This window comes from Ochlerotatus camptorhynchus, unplaced genomic scaffold, assembly GCF_037179485.1.
Source record: "Ochlerotatus camptorhynchus isolate MF236.1 unplaced genomic scaffold, CSIRO-AGI_Acam_v1.1 ptg000777l, whole genome shotgun sequence".
NCBI lineage: Eukaryota > Metazoa > Arthropoda > Insecta > Diptera > Culicidae > Ochlerotatus > Ochlerotatus camptorhynchus.
Genome location: NW_027041242.1, coordinates 54,758 through 80,401, shown reverse-complemented (window position 1 = coordinate 80,401; position 25,644 = coordinate 54,758). Strand labels below are relative to the sequence as shown.

Genomic DNA, 25,644 nt, shown 5'->3' with positions numbered 1-25,644 from the left:
AATAACTTTCTTCCTGCTCCAGCCTGAACGTTTAACTAAATCGAACCAGCGCTTCAAATCATGTTTATAAAGCTTCCATCATCGCTCTATTTCACAACCTTGCATTCCTTTATTACAGTACCTACGGAATATAGAAGCAAACAGGTAGGTCCACTATCACCACTATCAACAGTTTTCGTAAAATTGCGCTTGCACGAGATTGAGCAATGATGTTTCAGACTCCAAAATCAAGGAAAACATGTCAGAAGGGTATAACTCGAAACGTTAACAATGACTTTGAACGTTGATTTCTCTTGAATGAACTCACACCCACGGAATCTGACTACACTAGCTCATAGAACAAACATTTCTCTGTCACATGATTTAGTTAGATTGAGTGGGTGTGTAGTCATTCATAAGAAACCGACGATCCAAGTCATTGTTTACGTTTCGAGTTAGACCCTTCTGACATGCTTCCCCTGAAATTATTGTTGTCCGACCTACCCTGCGAAGAAGTGAGAAAATTGAATCTGTCAAATTTTCATGTATTGCTTAAAATGGAGCATACCCATTGGCGTGGCTAATGGGGGTGCCAAGGGAGCCAGGCCCCCTTAAGAATTAGTTAGGCCCCTTCCAGAATGTTTGGTGTTTTCTTTTTGACTCGCCGGTGTTTTGTCAAGCTTGTCAAGTTCGAAGTTACTAAATAACAGCGATTAATTAAACTGGACCACAAGCAACGTTTTTTTTTAAAGTCCTTAAGTTCACCAGTTTTCTTCTGTTATGGACTAGAAGAAACAGTTTTGAGAAATTATGCTATATCAATACTTAATAGATGGCATAATAAGCCGTCTTCAGGCTCTAAAAATTGGCCATGAGCCCAGGGTATTTTTTCATCTTCTGGGAGCTTCGTAAAACTTCAAAGACTTCTAAGAAGTTCAGGGAACATCGCAGAAATTGAAGAAATTTAGTAGAAATTATGGCCAATCGGCACAGAGAAGCAGATGAAAATCCACGCCAATGCGCCCCCTTTCGAAGCTTTTCCAGCAAATTCTATTTTGTTTACAAACAAGACTAATATGTGAAAGATATAAACGGAGTAAGCCACAAAAACATCGATGAACGTCGATTAAATTTTTTAGGTACAGTGAGTTACTCGCGAGTTACTCGCTGCAAAAAAGTAACTCAGAGCAAAGCTGTCTCACCCCTTGTTTGCCTTCCTCTCAAGAAAAGGATTTTTTTCTTTTCTTGGTGCTGGCGTTCTGCCTTCCGGAGGATGCACGCGAATGAGGTGTCAGGCAAAAATTCGGTGCAAATGAAAAACTTCGCATGTGATTCAAAATGTTGTGTTCGGTTGTAAAAACAACGCGGAAGATTTTTTCGATTACCGCGAGTGAACAAACCGGTGCTCTTTCGAATGCAGAATTTGGTGAGATCGATCTGATTATAAATCAATCATAAATGCATATTTCCATTAGAAATACTCAGAGGGAGAGATGGGCGGAGAAAGCAAAATACAATTCAGCAGCAGAGATTTGTACCTAAATAATCTTGCAACCTTTGCTAGAAGCTACATGGATAGAAATCTCCTTATACCTTTTGGCAGAAATATAAATATAAAATGTATAAGTCAACTAATAAGCAGACGCCTTGCTAAAAGTTAATGAAGATCATGTGTCAAATGAAATATATAAGTGGTCACACATACCTTTTGTGCATTCTTATAGGACCTATGTGGTTTGTCTTATGGAATGTATAAGGCTGATGTTTTGGCAAAAATGTATAAGTGAAACACATTAATAAAATAATTGATTTTCGTTTCGTGTAGCATTTCACACGACTGTTACTTTTGATTCGATTTACGTGCAAAATAATAATTGATTATATCGCAATATTTTACACATTTCTTTGTGCCATTAATTAACCAACTAAGATCAATCAATCAATAGAGTAAGAATATTGTTTTTTATTCAAAAAACTAGTTGAATTTGAGAAACACACGAAACATAACGGTGATTGAATTTCTGTTCGATTGCAATTTAATCTAGTAAGAATAAGAAATCCTCGGAAAAAAATCTAATGGGAATGTTCGATTGGCTCGGATTTTGACATTTCATTTGACTCAAAACATTCCTTCCGCTTATCTCTCCCTTTGAGTGTTTCTAATTTCCACTCAATATGCGCCCGATTTCGAAACATCACATTTCGAAATCTGCAAGTGTGTTTGCAGCACCATTACTCATACGATAACGGTAGTGTTTGCATGCGGGGCTTATTGTATGTGAAAATAACCTCTGAATGGACGTGAATTACCAGGAATTCTGAAATGGGTTTCTGAATCAGTAGTAGAGCTATCGCTTTCTAACTCCCGGACTAAACTTGATTTAAATTATTACATCAAGGATTTTTGTAAGCAAATTTCTTCCATAATACCACTGCCGGCCAGTGGGGGTTAGATTGAATAATCACACACACAAATACAAAAAATCTCGTTCGTGAAACTTCGTGGAAAATCAAAAATAAACGTAGAAGTACAGCAAACTTTGTAGATGTTTTGCGAATTTCGTAGCATTTTCAGGAGCTGCTTTAAACTTCATATAAGTGTAAGGAATGTTGAAAAAGTTCAGGGAATTTTGTAGAAGATCTAAAAATAGTTCTGCAAACTTTTAAGAACTTCAGGGATCCTTGCTTTAGTTTAGGGAACTTCGTTGCAGTTTGCCAGAGATCTTTCATCAAAACAGCTCAATGAACTTCTCGGAGATTTTGGGAACATCGTTAAATTTCAAGGAACTTTCCGGATGTTCAAAAATATTTGTAGATGATATGTGTCTTTCCAGAAGTGCAAAGATGGTCAGTAGACTGATGCAAAATTTGACTTTTTCGCTCCACAGTGCTTGAATGGTTTCAAATCGAGTCCTGATTAGCCTCCCAAAGTTACAAATCATTTGGTTAGAAACAGACTTCGCACAAGCCATTTGAAGTTTACATGTAAATTACTATGGGAAATCTCAACTTTTTGTTCATTGTCTTCTAGTGTTTTTCCATATTGAGCTGCGAAACAGCTCAATAGCCATACTTATAGAAAATTTTCTCAGTTACAACTTTGCTCAAGATTGTTTCTATGTAAAACAAGACAGGGAAAAGTTATTAATTATTTAAGAGATTGGTAAACTTATGACATGATCAAGCAGCTGCTCTGTAGGCAACACTGTATTTTGCAGTGTGACATAGTAGCCATGATTTTTGTGTCCTATTCAACGCCCCGGAAACACCATATTGCCTGCTGAGCAGTTGATTGAGCATGATAATAAGACATCAGCGCATTGGACCATTGATAACTTTCGATCCTTGCATTTAATCAAAAAGTGATCTTCAGCAAAGTTGTAGCTGGGAAAATTTCCTACAAGTACAAGTGAAAACTTTTGAAGCAAACCTATATGGTGAATTATAAGATAGACATGAACAAAAATCTTGGTTTTACCATAGTAATTCCCATATAAACTTCAAATGGTTTGTGCCATCTCAGTTTCTCACCAAATGGGTTCAAATTTTGAGAGGTTAGTCAGGATCCGATTTGGAATAGATTAAGTACTGTGGAGCGAAAATTTCAAATTTTGCATCACTCTAATGGTCAGAGATCTTCATGTGATTAAGAGAGATGAAATAAATATGAAATTTGGAATGAATTCAGGGAACTTGATCGTTAAAGTTTTGAAATTTTTATTAAACTTAAGGGAGTTTTATCGATGTTCAGGAAACGTTGCATAAGTTACAGGATATAAAATTATGACAATTGATCTTATTTCGTTAACTTTTATTTGTATTCTAAGAATTTATGCTTGCAATCTGTATTAGAGATATCTCTTTTATTAGCTGTAAAAACTTGAAAACATATGGGTTTGGGATCCCAAAATTTTTATTTTATCTTTCAGATTATTAAGAATTGTGCATGGACCTAAAGTCTAAAGTCCAAGTCCTAAATATATTAAAAAATCTGTATGTACTTTACCATGTTTCAAAGCCAGCATTTTATAAAATTATAAAATTCAAACTTCTGGAAGTAAATTTTGAGATTTAACCGATGATGAAATATTCAAAATCAAGAAAAAGCTAGTTACATAATTTATTGAATTACCTAACTCTGAGAATTTTCTGCCTAAAATTAAGATATTCGGACGCTTTGTGAAATCATTATAAAAAGCATGAACAAACGATCATTGCTTGTTCAAAATCAGTAAGCTTTTAAGGCTCCCCCAATCGAGGTCCAATTGTTGTTATGAAATAAATATAATCAAATTTGTGTAACCATGAAAATAATAGTAAGCGTCAATGCCATTTTATTGGTCACAGAAAAAAACTAGCCAAAAACAAGTTGCCTTGACGCAATTTGATTGAATTGCATCTTCACGAGTTTCTATTTAACCGTAGTTTAGCAAAATAAAAAAAATGCAATAGGCCCTTCCAGATAAATTTTCTAGCTACGCCAATGAGCATACCTGCATGAGTAACTCGTTGTAACACAAACTAACAACACTATAGGCCTATCAACTTAGCCTCCCGCGGCCTTCTTGAAAATCATCGTAATGATGCAGATTTCAAAGTTTATAAATGCCAGTCCGCATCGTGCTCTCTTGCCGTGCGGATCTATTTGCTTTTTGCTGAAGGAAGTGTTACTACTACCTAAAGCTACAACAAATTTTAACAGCACTTTTCAGTGCTCAACCTGTAAAAATTTTCTACCTTGTTCAACTCTTATTCCTCTTCGATCCTTGTTTGGACCCTACCCGAGGTAATCCTTCTTGGATATCGATTTGGAAAATTCCTCTTCGATCCTTCAGATTCTTATAGTAATCTGCTTGGAAGTCGATTTGGATAAAAATTTACTGCCGCCATGGCGCCTAAACGCAAAAGAAAGGGGCAAACTCTTGACCCCCCTTCTGATGAAATTAATTTGAGTAATCAATTTGATTTGCTCACGGATGATGAGAATGATCCATCATCCAAGAAAAATTCTAGTAAACTTTCCCGGCTTAATGCCAAGAAGGAAAAGATTCCCCCTATTGTGATAACCACTACCGATTTCCATGCTCTTCGCATGGAACTTTTGAATTTCGTGAAAGTTAAGTTTTCACTACAAATTGGACGTCGGGGTGAATGCCGTGTATTGGCTGAAACCTTGGATGGATTTAAATGTCTTCTCAAGTATCTTACTGAGAAGAAGCACAAATTTTTTACTTACGACACCAAAACTGAACGTGTGTTCAAGGTTGTCATGAAAGGACTGCCCAGTGGTGAATCCCTGGATCAGATCAAAGATGAACTGGCAAAATTACTTGGAGTTGTGCCACTCCAAGTAATCAAAATGAAAATGAAATCCCGTCCTGGCGATTCGCGCAACGGGATTTCTAATGATTTTTATTTAGTTCACTTCAAGTCTAGTGAACTAAACAACCTTAAGGCCTTAGAAAAAGCTAGCCTTATGCTCCATGTCCGAGTGAAGTGGGAACACTTCAGGAAGACTGGAGGAAATTTCCAAAACCTCACCCAGTGCCGTAAGTGCCAGGGATGGGGTCACGGAACTAAAAATTGCTACATGCCAGCTAAATGCATGAATTGTGGTGATTCCTCTCACGCAAAGGACGACTGTCCTGTGAAGGAAGATCCTAAGAAATTTAAATGTTCAAATTGTGGTGAAAACCACAAATCCAATTTTTGGGAATGTAAGACTCGCAAAGCGATCCTACAATCTCGTTCTAACCGTCAGGTAGGAAACGCTCCACGTTTCCGACCAGGTACAAATTCCTCTGCTGTTAACAACGGTCAGCGAGGAACAAATTCTACATTCGTACCCGTAGGTACAAATATCTCCCCTGCTTCAAATGTTTCATCTGTACCTACTCCCCTCGCTGCTAACAATGTTCAGCGAGTTAATGGAGCTACCTATGCTGCTATTGCAGCGGGTAGAAATCAAAATACTAACCAACGTTCTAATGGAAATTTTGACAATTTTGACTTAGGAAGCATTACTGCCCCCAAAATGGAATTTTTACAGAATTCATTAATTGACATGATTTCTGATATGCTTAAATCTAACTCCATGTTTGATGCTATTCAAACTGGAGTAAAATTTGCAAATAATATTGTCATGACTTTAAAATTCAGTAATGGATTTTAAAGCATTAAATATTGTAAATTGGAATGCTCGATCTCTTAAAGATAATGAAGACGAGCTATTTAACTTTTTAAGAGTTCATAACGTGCATATTGCCGTTATAACTGAAACGTTCCTTAAACCTGCCCATAAGGTTAAGAAGGACGCAAACTACTTGATTTATAGAAATGATCGTCTTGATGGACCCTGTGGTGGCGTTGCCATCATTATTCATAGACAAATCAAACATAAAATTCTTTCTTCATTTGAAACCAAAGTTTTTGAAACTTTGGGGGTTTCTGTTGAAACAAAATTTGGACAACTTACGTTTATAGCTGCCTATTTGCCATTCCAATGCGTAGGCCAGCAAAAGAATTTTCTCAAGGGTGACCTCCAGAAACTTACCCGTCATAGGTCTAAATTCTTCATTATTGGTGATTTTAATGCAAAACACCGCTCATGGAATAATGCTCAAAGCAATTCCAATGGTAATATTCTGTTTGATGATTGTTCTGCAGGTTATTACACTATTCAATATCCAAACAGCCCAACATGCTTTTCTTCTGCAAGAAATCCCTCCACTATTGATTTGGTCTTAACTGATTCATGTCAACTTTGTAGCCAATTGGTTACCCATGCTGACTTCGGTTCTGATCACCTTCCAGTAACTTTTGAAATATCCCAAGAAATAATTTGTAATCCCAACAGCTCTACTTTCAATTACCATAGAGCTGATTGGGAGCAGTATCGAACATTTATGGAATATAACTTCGATCCAAACATTCCTTTGCAAACCAAAGATGAAATTAATTATGCTCTTGAATCTCTGACTACTTCTATAGTTGAAGCAAGAGCTGCCTCAGTACCAAAATGCGAGGTTAAATTCGATTCAATTATAATAGACGACGATCTTCTGCTCTTGATCCGTCTTAAAAATGTCCGTAGGAGACAATATCAAAGAACACGCGATCCTGCCATGAAAGTTATCTGGCGGGATTTGCAAAAACAAATTAAAAAGCGATTCTCTGCCCTGAGGAACAAAACTTTTGAAAATAATATTTCTAAATTAGACCCGAGTTCCAAACCCTTTTGGAAACTCACAAAAATTTTGAAAAAACCTCAAAAGCCTATTCCAGCGCTTAAAGAAGGTGGTAAAATTTTGATCACAAATTTGGAAAAAGCTCAGAAACTTGCTAAGCAATTCGAGAGTTCCCATAATTTCAGTTTGGGTCTTACTAGTCCTATTGAGAATCAGGTTGCTCGGGATTTTCTGAATATTTTCTCTCGGGAAAATATTTTTGATGATTCCTGGGGGACTGATTTGGACGAAGTAAGGTCTATAACTAAAAATTTTCCAAATATGAAAGCTCCAGGTGATGATGGAATTTTCTATATCCTCATCAAAAAACTCCCAGAGAGTACCTTGTCTTTCTTGGTAAAATTATTTAACAGATGTTTCCATTTGGCATACTTTCCTGATAAATGGAAAAATGCAAAAGTTGTTCCAATTTTGAAGCCGGATAAAAATCCAGCTGAAGCTTCTAGCTACCGTCCAATAAGTTTGCTTTCTTCAATAAGTAAACTTTTTGAAAAAATAATTTTGAATAGAATGATGCTTCACATCAATACGAACTCAATTTTTGCAGATGAGCAGTTTGGATTTCGCCATGGGCATTCAACTACTCATCAACTCTTAAGAGTTAACAATTTAATTCGTTCAAACAAATCTGAAGGCCACTCAACTGGAGTTGCTCTTCTAGACATAGAAAAAGCATTCGACAGTGTTTGGCATGAAGGTTTGATTGCTAAATTGAAAAAGTTTAATTTTCCACTTTATATTATGAAATTAGTTCAAAATTATTTAACTGACAGAACTCTTCAAGTAAATTATCAAAATTCCAAATCTAATCGACTACCTGTTAGGGCAGGAGTTCCTCAGGGTAGCATTCTTGGGCCTATATTGTATAATATTTTCACTTCGGACCTCCCTGATTTGCCTCAGGGTTGCCACAAATCTTTGTTCGCTGATGACACAGGCATTTCCGCTAAAGGAAGAAGTCTTCGTGTTATTTGCAGCAGACTTCAGAAAAGTTTAGATATTTTCTCTTCTTATTTACAAAAATGGAAGATTTCTCCCAACGCTTCCAAAACTCAACTTATAATATTTCCACATAAGCCTAGAGCTTCGTTTTTGAAACCTAGTAGTAGTCACATAGTCACTATGAACGGAGTTCCAATTTCCTGGTCAAACCAAGTGAAATATCTTGGATTAATACTTGACCAAAAATTAACTTTTAAAGATCACATTGAGGGCATTCAAGCCAAATGTAACAAATATATTAAATGTTTGTATCCTCTTATAAACAGGAAATCCAAACTTTGCCTGACGAATAAACTTCTAATATTTAAACAAGTTTTTAGACCGGCCATGCTTTACGCTGTACCAATATGGTCTAGTTGCTGCACTACCAGGAAAAAAGCACTTCAAAGGATTCAGAACAAAATTCTGAAAATGATTTTGAAGTTGCCTCCCTGGTACAGTACAACCGAAGTACATAGAATTTCGAATGTTGAGACTTTAGCACAAATGTCCAACAAAATAATGAATAATTTCAGGCAAAAATCGTTGCAATCCTCAATTGCAACGATTAATTCCCTTTATACTTAGATAAGATTTAGTTTTAGTTTTTAGTTTTAAGATATCAATTGTTATACTGACATGCAGGTTAAAAAACCTGTTTAAAATACTGAATTGCCAAGACATGAACAATGTAAAAACACTTAGATATATATCATAACAATTAAGGCTGGTACGTTACTGCAGTAACTGGAGCACCTAGGTTAAAATGAAATGTAATTTATTTTGAATTTGGAACAAATAAAGAGTTAAAAAAAAAAAAAAAAAAAAAAAGTTTATAAATGCAATGTATGGGAGTGAAATCTTTAAATTTTTCTATACAATAGATCACAACTTTTGGAATTATAGTCTTTGCAAGGAACTAGGTCTGTTATCATGAACAATTGGTCATAAAGTACTGTAAAAAGCTTCCCAAAACACGTTGATTTGGGATGTTGAATTTTATTCTTTGAAATCCCTACTCGAATTCTTATAGAGTTCTCCAGATGCACAAAATGGTATTTTTAGGCATGTCACACTTCCATGTATTGCTTTAAATGGAGCACCATTCCAATGTGTGGGTGTTTCTCAATCTGTTTGGTAGTGTTGCAGTGTTCGCTCAAAATAAGTCATAACACAAGCTATCTAAAATTCACGTACAAACTTGAGTCACCATAATTCCTGTTATCTCAGTTAAAAAATGATAAACTTTTGGCATCGAACTTGGCTTACAGAAGTTGAAGCAGTTCACGTTCAAAGTGAGTCTCAAAATGCATCGCAAACGCTATTTTCCGGCAGATTTGAACGCATTTCCACTGCACTATGCAGCCCTGCGTGGAGATACCGCCCGGATTCGAGAGTTGCTATCAGCTGGACACAATCCCCATGAACCCATTCAGGACGGTGAGACACCGCTGCACGTTGCCATCGCGGGAGATCAGGTGGATGCAGCGCAACTTCTCGTAGAGGAGTTCCATAATGATTTCCAACTTGTCCAGGAGCATTTGACAATCAAGAATAGTGAATGTGAACCGGATGACGCATTTTGGTCCAGTCAAAGCATTCTGATAGCTTCTGGTGAAGATCAATGTCAAAGAGTGAAGCAATTGGAAGCCAGTTGTATTCCAATTGGAAATCTTAAAGATTCTATCCTAGTCTTATTGAAAGGTTCAATTGGAGGTGAAGTGGTAGCAGTACTAGATCCAAGAAGTATAGATTACCAGGAAGTTATCAAACTAATCACAAGCTTGCTTTCAAATGGCATCCTTTCCTGGAATAGCACTGGGCACGCAGGAAACTGCGAATCATTATTGCATCTGGCTGCCTATTATGGAAATGCTGCCCTTCTCAAGCGATTAGTTGAACTTGGAGCAGATCTTACCCTGGCCGGTCTAGGGAAGAGAACGCCGTTTCATGCGGCTTGTGAAACTTCACAGACGCAAGTGATTGAATTACTTTTGACAAAATATCTGGATCGATTTGATCCTACGGCTCTGGACGAGAACGCACAACATGGACTACACTACATATTGAATCGCAAGAACAGAGATAGCTTCGAGCTCGTTGTGCAGAAAATGGTAGAATTCAGAGTGCGGCATTTCTCGGATACACCATCCGCTGCGTTTAATTTCATATTTCGGCTGGAGAATGACGAGTGGCCTTTCACTGGCATCTGGAACCAGCTTGATGCTGCATTTTGGGATAGGACGATCGAAAAAGTGCTGGAGCGTTACCAGTATGATCTGACGTATCAATGGAAGGAAGTAGCTGCTCTAATGGACATGGTAACATACAAAAAGGTGAAAAGCTTCTACAGTAAAGAGATTTGTAAGAATCCAGAACTTTTGAATATAAGTTCTTCGAGCGGATTCACAGTGTTGCATGCTTTGGTATGTGCTAATGAACTGCAGCTGGTTGATGATCTCTACAAAAGACATGCACAACTGAAAAAGCTGTTTGAACGCAAAGTAGCTATTTCAACTTTAGGGTCAATCATGCAGCAGGGATACATCAAAATGTTGGAGTTTGTGTTGCTCAATCACGGGGAATTTTATTTAGAAAATTTACAGACTATAATTGAAGAAGTCATCCAGATATATGTCGCACCCAATTACGAGAAAGCATTCGAAGTGTTGATGCGCAACTTACCAGAACTGAAAGCTTCCATTTCAAAGAAAACATCAAAAATGTCCAAATTATCCTTCGTTACGAGTCAAGGTGGGTACCGATTCGTTAATTAAATAGGTTGGGGAAATGGATGTAATGTCGGCTTAAATGCCCCTAGCAGCAATCGACTAAATTTTCAATAGCGAACTTTTGTATCCATTAGTACCGTCACAATGACGCGTTCATCTAGGTAAAATTGATAAATAGCAGATTTTTAACGATGGGCCCAGTCTTAAATCCATAGGCCAACATTAGAGCCATTTCCCCTATTATAATTGAAAAATAAAAATTTGATTTCAGACTTCAACGAAACATACGATATACTTCTGAGGGACTTCAGCTCAATTCACCAACGTGTTACTAGATCTGGTGAAAGTCTCGTCTGCTACATCACTGCCAACGATCAACCATTTCTGAATCAGGCCATCTATGAGAACCGGTTGGATCTTGTCCAACAACTCCTGGATTTAAATATCAACATAGATCATCTGGACTGCTACGACCGCCATGCGATTCATCACGTTCAAAGCACAGACATGCTTCTCCTGATCATTGATCGACATCCAGACGGATCAGATCTAGTCAATCGGAAAGATGGGAACGGCTTCACCCTGCTTCATATTCTCTGCTCATCTGCCATTGATCACAAACAAGAACTGATCCTGGAATTGCTGAAACTAGGAGCCAAATTGGATGAGACGACTAATGATCATGCAACCGTCTTATTCTACACCTATGATGAACAATTGTTCAAGTTCTTAACTGATGGTATCGAATCGAAAGGATTCACCCCGGTTGATCCAAACCATCGAGACATTGATGGCAACACGGCTCTCCATCGGCATCTACGCCAGTTGAATAGTCACATCAGTTCAGTTATGCTTCAATGCAGCGGAAGTTTTATTAGTTTCAACAATAAAGGTGACTCCTACTTGAGTTATTTACTGCGTTTTGAACGAAGAATCTTTGATTCTGTGTTCAAGCCAGTTTTAGATGCGAATCCAGATAAAACTAGCGAAATGTTCGAAGTCGAATTCAAGCGGTCGAGAGATCGTACATCCCAGTTATTCGTAGAAGCTTGCGTTCAGATGAACGTGTACTGCATTGAGCGTTTTCTACAGATGGATTTGGACTTCAATGCTCAAGACGGCGACGGTACGACAGCTCTTTTGAAATTATTAAGTAGTGACGAGCTTCCAAGTCCTGATCTTGTGTTCAACTTGTTGGAGAAGAAGGTGGATGTCAATTTAACGAATTCGAACAGGCAGAATGCCCTTATGGTCTTGCTTAACAAGTTCTGTAAAGCGAAAGAAATTGGATATGATACCCGCATTGTGAAGAACCTGATTGATCATGGCCTGAAACTTGATCATGTTGATTGCGAAGGGGAGACAGCCTTGCACTATTGCTTCAGGAATGGAGAATTCGAGCTGATAAGTTTGCTGATTGAAAACGGAGCAGTTTGCTGTAAGCTAAACCAAAAAGGAAAGAAGCCTTATGAAGTAGCACCTTTATATATCTCACAAATTTTCATGATTTTACAATGATCAATAAATGTTTCAATTAAACTAAATGCCGAGCATTCTGTACGTCAAACCTCGATCGTATTCTTCGTTATATTCTTCATCGGAATCCATACCTCCCATGATCACATTATAATGTAATTCAGCTGCTCTTGGTTCCAGTTCTGGGAAATGCAGCAGCATGATATCAAAAGGCTCGCCAAAAATGCTGCCCGGTAGGATATCTTCCTCAAAAAGGTTATCCATTACGTTTTTCATGATCGATCCTATGAATTCACGGTGGTTTTCCAGTAAGAAAATCAGTACCTGATTGTGTCCTTCTATAAGAACACTTACCAAGCAAATCACAGCTCCATCGCATTCGAACAATGATTGACACTGTTCAGGAAATGATCGATACAATTCTTCGATGAACTTCAGCTCATTGGACCACATCAAACAGTGGAGCACGTTGCATCCGTCTTGATCGGCTAGTGTCAACAGTTCCGGCTGCTGTCGAATCTCCGCTCGATAGTAATGTTTAGCCGTATTCCGTATGATCACTTCCATCAACATAATACGATCACCGTATCGAAAACTTAAGTCGTAAGCGTACTGCTTCAGGTACGGCTCCACAATTGAATTTGTGAACCTTCCTGTTAGAATGCTCCAAATTGATAGACATGCCCAATGTGGTCCCCCTTCATATCGAAACACCTGATTGAAGGCTTCACTTTCACTTTCACCGAACTGCTTCACTCTGTAGGCCATCGTTTTCCGAAGAACGTAGTCAAACCCTTCCTTATTTGAATGCGGTATAACGTGTATAAATGCAGTATAACCTAATTCGTCTTTTGCCACTGGGTCACAAATATCGCCATATTCATCAAACAACAGCCGGACAACATCCATTTTTAACGCACTGCATGCCTCCATCAACGGAGTCATCTTGTTTTGGCCGGTCGTCGAGAGTTCGACTCCGTTCCTCACAAGTCTTTTGACTAGATCAACAGCTCCACGGAACGCTGCCAGTTGAAGGAAGGTGTCATAGGTGCCTTCAGGGCCACTGTAGCTCCAAGATAGAACTCCGTTCGGTTTCAATGATTCAGTGAAAGCTTTAACATGTGATTCATTCTTTTCCGTGACTAGGATAACTGCGATGCATTCTTGCTCGTGAGATGGTTTCAACAGAACTAGTTCAACCATATCACCTTCAATTCCATTCACCAGTTCCTTCGCCCTGTTACACTCCTCGTCGGTAAAAGCAACTGCAATCGGTTTCTTTAACCAAATATCAGCTTTCGATTTCAAAACTCCCTTTTGTTCTAGACAATTCGCCACCTTCCAATAATCCTTCTCGTAAACTTCCATCAGAGCATCCCACTGCTGATTGTAGATCCCAACATGAAGCGGTGTTTCGCCTTCCCGGACCGGTCGGTAGATGTTAGCCCCGGTACGAATCGCATCCTGAAGCAGCTCCAAGGTACCTTCGGCGGCGGAAAAGTGAAGCGGGTGGTTTGAATAATTTTCCGGTTTGTATTGCTTACGCAGTACCGGAAAATAAGTCGTTTCCATTCTGAACGGTTGTTTGTCTTCGATGGACTGAGCATTGTGATTGATTTGAACTGGTGATACATTGGATAGGTAAATAATTTTCCTGACGATACACGAATTTGTTGTTTTCACTGGCGTTTTGTTAGTGGTAGTCATGAGAGCACTGATTACTACTACATATGCACTAATATTATTTCTACTTTCCAAACTTTCGCCCATAGGGCCAGTCTACTATATTACATAGACTGGCCCTATGGGCGGAAGTTTGGAAAGTGGGAGATTTATCTAGGAATTTATCGTAGAAATCATAAGCTTAAAAAAAACTTGAGATGTATGGAATTTTTGTTTGTTATTTATTACGTACAATGGTCCTATCTTCAGCAAAGCGACCCTTCTTAATGTGGATAGCATAGTTTGGAATCAACTCACTTGGTTGAACTAGAGTATATAACATGTTCTTATAGTGACAAATACAGGGACTATACGGTGCGTTTCACTGCCTATGATCGCATATCAGTCCCATATGGATTTTCGTCAATTTTAAAATAACAATGCTATCCACTATCAATTGGCATATACTTTCACATTATGTGATAAAACTATGGACTTTGATAATGAAAAATGTGAAAACAACATCAAGTCAGTTTGTCCCATCAATAAAAGTAATCGCATATCCCAAGTAACAATTCAGTAATCATTTAGCATCCACTATGATTTATGATGGTTTTATAACGGCAATGAATAATCCATTTAGTTTAAATATAGCATTTCAAAGTGTAAAACATTCCTGCTTAACAATTCAGCTTTTTGCTGTTTTAAAAACCTTTTATAGTCTGCCAAGAAAGTCCGATATTGTCTTGTTTTGAAAATAAATTTAAACAGTCATCAATCCCTCCTTAAAACTGTTCTTTAATTCAAGCGTAAACGTCATTAGCAATTGTTTATTAATGTCTTTATAAAATACTTTATAAACGTGTTCTATCATTATAAAAGCAACCATAAAACCATTAGGTTTTGCATTAGAGCAAAAAGCATTTATTGTTGCTTTTTAGGCTTTTTAAAGTGCATAATTAACTCCACAATTACTCTGTTTACAAATTGAGCTTAAAATATGGTTCCTCATAGTTAATAAATGCCAAATTTATGACAAGGAAATTTATGTAGGATGAAAAATTTAAGTCGATTTCAGCAAAATTTACTTCTTTAGAAGAACCAGGACACCATCAACGACTGACCATCTGGCGGAGAAGAGAAAACTGAGCGGGGCCCTCGAATTCATAAAACCAGGGGTTTGACATATAGCTGAATACACGTACTCAACATCAAAACAACAAAACATATCATGGTACCGCTGACAACGTTGCAGATGTTCGGTACGCAGCAAACTTAAGCGATATGACAGCCATATCCATCCCCTGCATAAAACATTGTCGACAGTTTAAAAAACATACCAGCCTTCTCCAGATCTTGCGAAAAGATGACAACCGACAGCAAACCACTGAAACTGTTAGTTAGCGGAGAGTAGCTGGTTTCCGATCCATAGCAGCTATTTTATTCGGCAAAAGAATCAACTCTTCGAAAATTCCATTCAAGCGTACATCCCTGCATCGTCCGTCAATGCTGCCATAAATCTGAACGGGTTAGGATCAAGCAAAATTTAATATGGCACTTAAAATTAGGCCACTTAATGAGAACTATTGTGTAAAATTTGGATATTCAACAAGATTTTTATACCATCAGTTTATATTTTAATTATTTTGATAAGATCTGATTCAAAAATCCTTTTCTATTTTGATCAGAACCCAACAAACAATTCAGAGTCACAAATAAGCATATATATTGAATAAATGCTTTATAACAGTGTACAATGCTGAATAAAACGGGTTGTCAATTTATGTGATGAAAAAACCTCATTGAGATCGATAGATGCGCCTTTATTCCGCTGTTTGCTCTGATTTGATTAAAATACTTATTAAAAGCTATGCAAACGATGACAGTCTTCCTGATTCAACACCAGAAGTTTGATCTAATAACATACTGAATAAGTGTAATTTGTACATACATTGATTAAAGCGTCAACTGTCAACTGTCGACTGTTTTCAATTGATTTAATAACATGCTTTATTATAGTCCAATAATTGTTTTCCAGCTCCATTATTAGATTCCATTGCATTGCTTAACTATATTGCTGAATAAAGGTGAATACAGTCAGCATAATAGCTCTTATACCACTATTCGTCCATGTTTTAATTGCATGCTTTGTAAATGCTCTTCAAACGGCGTATTCATTCATTATTCCACAACACTGTTTCAGGCTAACAACAAAACGAAAATGGTAGCTTAGTGGTTACCTTTTCCGCTTTCCAAGTAGAAGGTCGAGAGTACAATCCCAACATCAACCCTTTTTTTTTTTATTTATTTTCTACGCCTAATTAATTTAAATCGTAATCATAGATCGTAATCACTCACGACAACCAATTCATCGATCTATCTAAAAGAATAGCCCAGCATCCTTTCCATCGAAATAAGAGAGATGGAGAGGTAACGTTGGTCTCATGTTAAACAACTATCAATGAATTAATCATTCTCACATCTCCTTGAATTAGCTAGAATCTCGGCTGGGAGTTCTGATAGGTATTCAGATTCAAGCTTTTATTGCTTATTTAGCTGCCATATGTTGTATTCTATAGGATAGCTCAGAAGGCAAGCAAGCGGCTGGTGATCGGAAGGTCATGGTTCGAATCCCATATAACGACATGTGTGTGTATGTATGTATGTAATAGATTTTCTAGATCTTGTGTGGTGGGTGCGTGCTTCGACAGAAATAAATGAAACAACAATCACTAACGAGAACACAACCCTGCTCTTCTGTGCCGTTCTTATTTTCGGATTAATTATCCCGTAGTTTAATAATCGTTTAATAAATGTATAATAGTGTCTATTTAAACATTATTTCACATGAGAATCAAACGTTTATATACATCTTTATACCATCGCTGTTTAAGGAAGTAATATGATGTCTAATAAACGCTGAATAATCAAAAATTTGATCGAATAAGCTCTGTTTACAACTCTTGTAAGGCGAATAAAAGCTTCTCGACATACCTTATTCAACACTAAATAGTTTGATGGTGTGGTTGAATAAATTCTCCAGATTTGTGTGAACAAAGCCTGAACAGAAGTTATTATTAAAAATAGTACGAGTGTTATTAAGCATGCAGTTGAATAACATCGTCAAGAAGTCGTTTATTCAATAGGCAGTTGTTTGTTGGGAGGCGTCCCGTAACCTCACTTTTTACCTGTGCACAACTTTCAAAAACAGATTTAATGCCATATTCATACTCGAATCGGTTGAAAAATACACTTAATCTTCTAGTTAACTCGATATCTATCCATTGTAAGCAATATTTTGATAATTGTTTATGTTTGAGAGTTGGTGCACAGGTAGATTGAGGTTAAGGCGACGCCACTGATCTTGATTGATGCTTTCCTAGTGGATTCAGCATGCGGCTAGGGGAAATGGCTCGGAAAGGGTTTTTATTGTTGCTAAATAGCTTTTATTGTAGCTTTCAAATGGTTCTCAATGCGTTCGTCATACAACCTGTTGCAGTAAATCAATCTTGAAGAGCTTCGAGAATACACCCTTCAGAACCTTCTCCAGGATGGGCCAACTAGACATATTCTAGTCTTAATGAGGTTTTGGTGGATGCATTAATGACAAAATAGCCTTGACCAGGGTTTTATGAATGTAGTTTTATAGTTGCTTTGTAGTATTTCATAAAACTAAAAATGTTACTTGGGATAAGTCCCATTCTTAAATTAAATCTTCTAGAGGTGCAAGTTTCAATGGAACTGATTTTAACTTGAAAGGAATATTTATAAATTTACTATGATTTTTCAAATATTTACATGGGAATCGCACTTTGAAGCTTCGACTGCCATTTTCTAAATGCCTACTTTTCCCATATGGGACTGGTATGGGATTATAGGCAGTACAATACCTGTACCTGCTTCAGGATAACATTGTACAGAACTTTGAGAACATCACACAGTGAGCTCCCCTTTCTTTGGGACCTTCAGTCGACCGGAAATGTCGCGTTGTCCCAGATATTACAGAATAATAGCATGAAGTCAGCTTCGAGCATCTCTACTGATATGCGATTGACCCCGGAAGCCTTGTTGGATTTCATGCTACGAATAGCTGCCTTTATCTCCTGCAGTGATGGAGCTGCGGAGTTGACGTGAGTGATGCCGAGATGTTGATGGCTGGTAGATCTTCAAAATTTGAAGACGTTGTTCGAAGCGCTCTTCTACGGTCCCACCTTCTGGGACATTCGCTGCTATGATATCAAGTTTTTCAGCGAATGGTCTTTAAACTGCTGTATCTACTAGTCAGTTAGAAGGTGATGGTCAGACGCGATTTCGAAACTGTGTTTATTACAGACATCAAGAAGGCTACGTATCTGATCGAGCCGTGGGCTCTGTATTTACCGGGATTCGGAGGTATTACAGCAGAGCAGAGAGTTCTGGATGTTAAAACAATGCGATTGTTTGAAGGTGGCCGGAATGATCAGTACTCACTGATCATAATGAAAACTTTAATTTTGTCATACCTTGTACATACCTAATCCTAATAAGTCTAAAACTAAAGCTAATTTTCCTCACCGGTTTCTGTGTTCTGGTACGAACGGGAAGAAATACTTCAGAATCCCGGAAATTGCAGAGCCCACGGCTCAAACAGTATCCATATTTTTGACTGATGCAGGTGTAGTCGATTTGATTCTCAGTATGTCAGTGTAGATCGAGGGCGCGAGGAGTGGGTGGGACAGGAAGGGCCAAAAGTCCTACGCACAAAAATATCTGGATGGGACAGTCATAGCATTGTCATACCCACGATTTTATAGAGAACATAGATAAAAACCTGAGTTGGTCCAACTATGGTGAGATCTGACACTTCTTACTAATACAAATTCTGACCATAGTGCTCATATGATGTGAGGTGATGGATCACATGATGAATTTTGACCCTAGTCAGAAACTGGGCACATTCCCGGAACATGTCTACATGTGGTCAGTGTGTTCCAAGGTACACCAAATGGCTACCATTGAACTGGTTTTTGAATTCTCATGACATTTGATAATGTGTCACATGATGGTTTTTATTCGTTTCAGGTGGATTTAGTCTTATGGCTCATACAAACCGGAACATGTTCCGGTCGTATCTCCGAATCTTCTTCTTCTTCTTTCCTTTATTTAACGACGGTCTCTGTTCCGCAATCTAGTGCCGATTACCGACGGGCGGCAATCGAATGTGCAAGGAAGGCAGCTTCCACACCTGTGTAGGATATCGCACCCATTCAAACACACATGAGCCGGGACCAACGGCTTTACAATGCCTTCCGAAGGAAGACGTGACCAGAGATTTTTATGCCTCAGGAAAATCCCACCGACCTCGACTGGGATTGAACCCAGACCCGTTGGGGTGAGAAAGCAGTTACGCTTACCACTACACCACCAGCGCCGGTTATCTCCGGATCAAGTTGACCGATTCCAAACATATTCAAAAGTGTTCTATTTGTCCCACCACATTGTCTAACGCGAGGTCTAACGTGGACGTGCCTCTGGTGTAGATCATTATGTTTGGATCCTTTGGATCCTTATCCATTCAGTTGACTGTCTAAATTCGCCTTGTCCTGCAGCTTGTCCGAGTCTTCTTCGGTTCCGAGGCGTTCTTCGGTTCGCTTGTAAGAGGCCTTACAACTTTTGTTTACAATAGCTTTTGTGCCGTTATCAATTGTTACGCCTGTTTTCAACTATTGTTTAGGACTTCTACGAAATGAGTCGGAGGAATCAAAACCAGTTCTTGTTTGATCTGCAGTCCAACATTGCCAAATTGCTTTAAAGCTTATCGGTATCAAATGTTTAAAATAAAGTTGGTTTTTATCGGAATTTACTGTTTTATCTAATTTTATATTAGTGTCGTTTTTGAAGGCAAAAATTCAAACAATTGCACTAAGAACGGCATTGCAGGAGAAGTGGGAAGACATTTCCGGGGAATGTTTGACGTCACATCCAGAGGAAGCCAGGAAAGATTCGGAAATCGGAGGTAAATTCCAGGAGAAGCCATGTCGAGGGGAAGCTAGTAGAAGCTCGGAAAAACCTTCCTATAGAATTCGAAAAAAAAAACCTACGAAGAACCCAACAAACATTGGCAGGTGAATAAGAGCTTATTCAGGCAAAAATATGCTTCTTCAACTCAAATATGGCTTATTCAGCCTTTAATCAACACTAATTGTTTTTTGAGAATGACTTATCCAGCTTTCCATGCTCGGTAATGGTGGCCTGTTTGTATGAATAAATGTATCCTTCACTGTGCTTTTGACACTAACTGGAGGGCGTATGAAGTTCCATTTTATTCTGTTCCTGGGAGAGGGAAAGGGAGGAGTCAAAATCCGAATATCCAGACAGTGTCAAAAAGCACAGTGAAGGATACATTTATTCATACAAACAGGCCGCCATTACCGAGCATGGAAAGCTGGATAGAGAAGCTTCCAGAGTAAGACGAAAGAAACTGAGAGAATTTACATACATCCGGTACAAATTTAATGAAACTTCCTGAAGAAGGTGGAAGAAACTTCCTGGAGATGCTGAAAGAAACTTCCTAGCTCTGCCGGTAGAACATAAAGCAATTATTCTGGGGGCAGTTTGAAGAAAGCTCTGAGAAAAATTGGTAAAACATCCTGGGAACTTCCAAAACAAATATTGAGTAGCTTCTGGTGAAAATTTAAAGGAACTTTCGGAAAAAAATCGGATGACACATCCAGGGAGAGCCAGAAAAATTTCACAAATCGAAGACAAATTCCAGGAGAAACCATTTCAAGAGGAAGCCAGTAGAAGCTCGGAAATACCTTCCAATAGAAGTCGGAAAAAAACCCCACGGAAATGACTTATAAAAAAACTTCATAAGGACGACGGAAGAAACTTTAAGGAGAATTCGATACTCAAATCCATTTAAGAAGTTTAATGGGACTTGCTGGAAAAGATGGAAGAAAATTCCTGGAGACGTTGGAAGAAACTTACAAATATTCAAGAAAGAAAATTAAGAAGTTCTACTTGAGGAAGTTTGATAAAATTATGTGAAGATACTTTCGAAAAAAAAACAAATCGGTTGACACATCCTGAGGAAGCCAGAAAATTTCGGAAATCGTATGCAAATTCCTCCTGGAAGTAGCCACTTCCAGAGAAGTCAGAAAAGCTCGGAGAAACCATTCAATAGAAATCGAAAAAAAAACCTTCTAAAAATGGCTTATGGAGAAACATTCAGAGGAAGATGCAAGAAACTTCTTGGAGAATTCGATAGAAGCTTAATAGAACTTCCTCGGAGAAGGGGAAGGAACTTCCTGGAGATGCTGGAAGAAACTTTTTAAGGTATTGGAAGAAATTTCAGGAAGATCATCGGCTCTGTAAAGCTAATTCAATTGATCCTAATCAAATTAATTAATAAACAAACAAAACGTGGAACTGTCGTGAAGATCATTGAGTTTCCCTGAAGTTCTTTGGACTTGTGAACTTTCCGAAATATTTCTTATTTTTTCTTAAGTTCACAGGATTTTTCTAAACTTTTCTGAAATTCCCGGGGACTCGATTTTACATTACAGATCTGTTAACTTACTGAACAGTCTGGACGTTTCTGAGGTTTCAGTAATTCTTAACAATTCCTGTAGTTGTACTGAAGCTAATGGAAAATAACTTATAGTGGAAGTAAATTTCAGGGGAAAGTTAAAAAAACTTCCAATGAAAGTTTAAATAATTTTTACGAAATTAAAAAAAAAATATCATTTGTATTATTGTTCACTCAATAAAAGTTTTTCGAGATTTCCAGGATCCAGGATCAGTTGTTTTTCAATTCCTGGGTAGCCAAAACTGGCGAGGAAATTCAAACATTAGTGAAAGTGTATAAGCATAAGACATTTTAAAAGATGAATAGATTGTTGAGGATTTTGAGGCACAAACAATTAAAGAATTATTCAAAAATAAAAAGAAAAAGTATCATACAATACACACTTAGAAACACCTAATTTTACACGTGACGGAATCTATATTTGACATAAAGGAGAAAACTTAAACAAAAATGTCATGTTAAATTAAGTGCTCTGAGACTGGAAAGTTCGTTACTCGACGAAAAGTACGTTTGATTGAGCTAAATTTCGCGTCTACTTTGACTTAATTTTATGTCAAAATTTATGCTCGTATATGTCTGTCTCAGAGCACCTAAATTTACATGAATGTTTCTAAGTGTGTACCCAACAAACATTGGAAGTAGAATAAGAGCTTATTCAGACAAAAATATGCTTCTTCAGCTAAAAAAAAATGCTTATTCAGCCTTTAATCAGCACAAATTGTTTGGCAGACAATAATCATTTTGATTATTTAAAAAAAAAGGTATAGATCGGGATAAAATCACAAAAATAAGTATTATGAGAAATCTTAACTGTGTATCGGTATCACGTTCAAAAATCGGTTTAAATACCGATTAATCGGTATATCTGGCAACGCTGCTGCAGTCAACAGAATAAGGCTGTCCACGAGACAGTTGCGATCAGCTGACTTTTTTGTTTACCAAAAACTTTTGACAGATCACAGTAGAACTGGCAGTTTATTCTCATATGAATGTCTGCTTTGTTTATGTTAACATTCAGCCCCATTAACACCAGATCACTCACACACGCTAGATTTCTAGCTATCAGTTCCACTGAGAAACGTCTCTTGGATCATCTTATAGGGATTTTCACGTCCGGTTGTATTGGTGCGCTATGTAAGAGCGTGTTAGTGAAAATACGAGGAAAATACATAACAAATCGCTGTCAAACTTATTTTGACAGATCTAATTTCATACATTTTTTAGGTTAGCCAGAGGAAAACAACAACTGTGCTAGTGTGCGTGCGTTAAACGTCACAAATCTCCATACGAGAGCAAGTGCCAGCTCGCTGGGTTTATTTTCTATTTACAATCATTTCGTTCATTTCATGCAAACATTTATTTTTCGAGCGCTACACAAAATCGGTAGCTTATCGTTTTAAGGGTGGTATACACCATGAATAGTACTTTTGATGGTCGAAAATCATAGCGATCCACCCATGCCTCCTAGAGGCTTGATGTCTTCGGCAAAGTTGTTCAGGTGGAAAATTACTATCATTTAACATCATTAATTCCTTATTAGAGAGTTGTATACATTTTTCTACTTAAGTTAATTTAAATCTTTGGTTTTGTTAGTTAGGCAGGTTCCAATTCAACACGTTGTAGTTTCATTTTTATACCTGTAATCTTGGCATTTTTACCTACACTAATAAAAATTCAGTTCTAGTTTTTATGTGTCCCACACATGAATTTTTGCAATGTGACAAACAAATGATATATATGTGTCGGACACATAGTTCTTATGTGCACACATAAAATTTATGTGATACACACATACTATTAATTTGATTAAAAAATTTCATGTGTTCTTCTGAGTGCATTCTGTTTATGTGGAATTTTACATGGAAATTCGCCAAAATGTGTCGAATTTTATGAGTCTAGGGGATGAGTACTTGAGGGGGTTAGGTTTTGATAAGTCTTTAGTGGAAATGACACTGATGAAGACTGCACATTGTAGTCGAAATACGTATCTGCAATAGATACCAAAATTAATTAAGTGGAACTAAATGAAAGATAACCTTTTTTGCTGTTTTATTTAAGCATTCCGCTAACAGCCCAATTTCACTACTTCACCACTTGAAATAGTAATTTTTGAAAATAAATATAATTTTTATCTTATACACTATTTATTCAAAAAAAAAAAAAAATAAGGCTGCCATACTCAAATACGGGTAGATGCGTCGATTATCGTGCAATATCCCTTCTGCAGTCAGATTGAGATCACTTGAGGGATCCTTCGTCGGCGAATAAACGACATGTTTTCGAGGGGACTGCTTCGATCCCGATAGCCCAGTGTCAAATAACTGTTAAATTTCTAGAAAACAACTTGCAGATTATGCATCTGTTTATCTGTAATTTATAATCAGTGTACTATTCAGTGAAGATAAAAGAGCAGTGGCAAATTATGATTGAGTATGATTTTCCGGTGAAACTCATAACACTGGATCGTGTTACGTAAATCGAAATCAAGCGTTAGGGTTGCAGATGAGATTTCGACCTCATTCGAAGTCTTAAACGAATTGAAGCAGAGTGATGAACTTTTGAACTTACTTCCAAACAATGCTCTGTAAGGAGCGATAAAAAGTTGATTATAGAACTCACTTATTAGATGTGATGCATTTATTTCGTTATTCTCCATACGCTGTAAGAGGGATAGGGGACGGGAGTGTATGATTATGTGACAAGCAATGCATTAGGTATAGGAAAAACGTGATAAAAGTGGGGAGGGGGAGGGGTCAATGTTTTCCTCAATTTCGCGTGACATCATTAATGCACGTTGTCTTCTCAAATACGGGTTTGTGATTATGGGGCAGTGACGGAAAGGATAAATTTATAGTCGGAAGGCTTCAAAATCTTTTAATGAATAACTGGGAAAACACTCTACGGATATTAAGTTGAGCATTAGCATGCCTTTCAAATCAATGTTTATTCAACAAATCAGTCTAACACAATCACTCCAAGCCGGATTGCTCTCGGTAACACCGCTTGAAATCTAAACACCAGTATCAGTTGTTAAATGCTGATTATCATCCCCGATCGCACCCGTTTCAAAATTGCCTGAATCAATAGAGTGTGGCGCTTGAAGCTACATTTTCGAATCTAGTCATGCTGATACTTGCATCACATCCCCGGTTAGTGCGATGGCTTCGATCTCAACCGCTGCTCCCAAGGGGAGTTTATTTACCGCGAAACAGGTCCTGGCCGGAAAGTTGCTGGTGAACACTGTAGAACAAAAAAAAATCGATTTTAAATTATGTCATCTAATATTCACCTTGTTTCAACCATACCTCGCTTGTATTCATCATTCACGGTGCCATAGTCGTTCATATCAGCCAGCAGGATGGTTGTTTTGACGACATTCTCGATGCTTGATCCAGACACTTGCAGCAGATTAGTCAAGTGTTCCAGGGCTTTGCAGGTTTGGGCAGCAGCACCTCCGTCCACGAGTTTGAGTGTGTCGAGTTCCATACCCAGTACTCCAGAGCAGTACACCGTACGATCAGCTACCACGGCTTGGCTGAAAACGAAAATGGTTACTGTAGCGTTATGTAACACTTATAGAAAGGGCCTACTTACTTGTATGGAGCCAAAGCTTTAGGGCACTTTTGAGTGTGAATGATTTTGCGTACGATGCTTGCCATTTTCAGTAGGGAGTTCTCTGGATGTTTCAAACCGATCAACGGAACGAATACGACTGACGTGCTGAGGTCGATGGAGTAGGGAAATGATTGCTAACTAATACAGCTGTGGTTGACGACTGGTGGTGGTTCATATTCAAATTGCAGCCGGTATATATAGCATATCAGCGTGGAAGAGCTGATAATGGGACTATTATGATTTGGGAGAATGTGAATGAGTATGTAAACAAGGGTTCATCACTAGGATTTTGGACGATATGCTGCTGAAATACATCGGACAGGGAACTTAAAGTTTGTTTATTTATCAACAGTGTAGTGAATGGATGTTTCTAATATAAAAT

The 25,644-nt window shown here is 37.8% G+C and overlaps 2 protein-coding genes across 2 annotated transcripts; one reads left to right on the top strand and one right to left on the bottom strand.

Annotated features, from left to right (window-relative positions):
• The first annotated feature begins 9,486 nt into the window (after positions 1-9,486).
• On the top strand, positions 9,487-12,657 carry LOC135714998 (serine/threonine-protein phosphatase 6 regulatory ankyrin repeat subunit B-like). The gene is made up of 2 exons (XM_065238404.1): positions 9,487-10,961; positions 11,211-12,657. The coding sequence occupies exons 1-2, from the start codon at positions 9,515-9,517 to the stop codon at positions 12,455-12,457; spliced, it is 2,694 nt and encodes an 897-aa protein (XP_065094476.1). The 5' UTR covers positions 9,487-9,514; the 3' UTR covers positions 12,458-12,657.
• An 11,902-nt stretch (positions 12,658-24,559) lies between these two features.
• Positions 24,560-25,389, bottom strand: LOC135715004 (rutC family protein UK114-like). The gene is made up of 3 exons (XM_065238410.1): positions 25,242-25,389; positions 24,953-25,182; positions 24,560-24,887 (listed from the first exon to the last, which is right to left on the bottom strand). The coding sequence occupies exons 1-3, from the start codon at positions 25,304-25,306 to the stop codon at positions 24,769-24,771; spliced, it is 414 nt and encodes a 137-aa protein (XP_065094482.1). The 5' UTR covers positions 25,307-25,389; the 3' UTR covers positions 24,560-24,768.
• Between the last annotated feature and the right edge of the window lie 255 nt (positions 25,390-25,644).

What these genes read in the sequence shown, in the direction of transcription:
- LOC135714998 (XM_065238404.1), top strand. Translation starts at nt 9,515, where the DNA reads ATGCATCGCAAACGCTATTTTCCGGCAGATTTGAACGCATTTCCACTG. An exon ending in ATCCTTCGTTACGAGTCAAG is followed by an intron (nt 10,962 to 11,210) that starts GTGGGTACCGAT and finishes ATTTGATTTCAG; the next exon opens with ACTTCAACGAAACATACGAT.
- LOC135715004 (XM_065238410.1), bottom strand. Translation starts at nt 25,306, where the DNA reads ATGGCAAGCATCGTACGCAAAATCATTCACACTCAAAAGTGCCCTAAA. An exon ending in AAAGCTTTGGCTCCATACAA is followed by an intron (nt 25,183 to 25,241) that starts GTAAGTAGGCCC and finishes TTTCGTTTTCAG; the next exon opens with CCAAGCCGTGGTAGCTGATC. An exon ending in GAATGATGAATACAAGCGAG is followed by an intron (nt 24,888 to 24,952) that starts GTATGGTTGAAA and finishes TTTGTTCTACAG; the next exon opens with TGTTCACCAGCAACTTTCCG.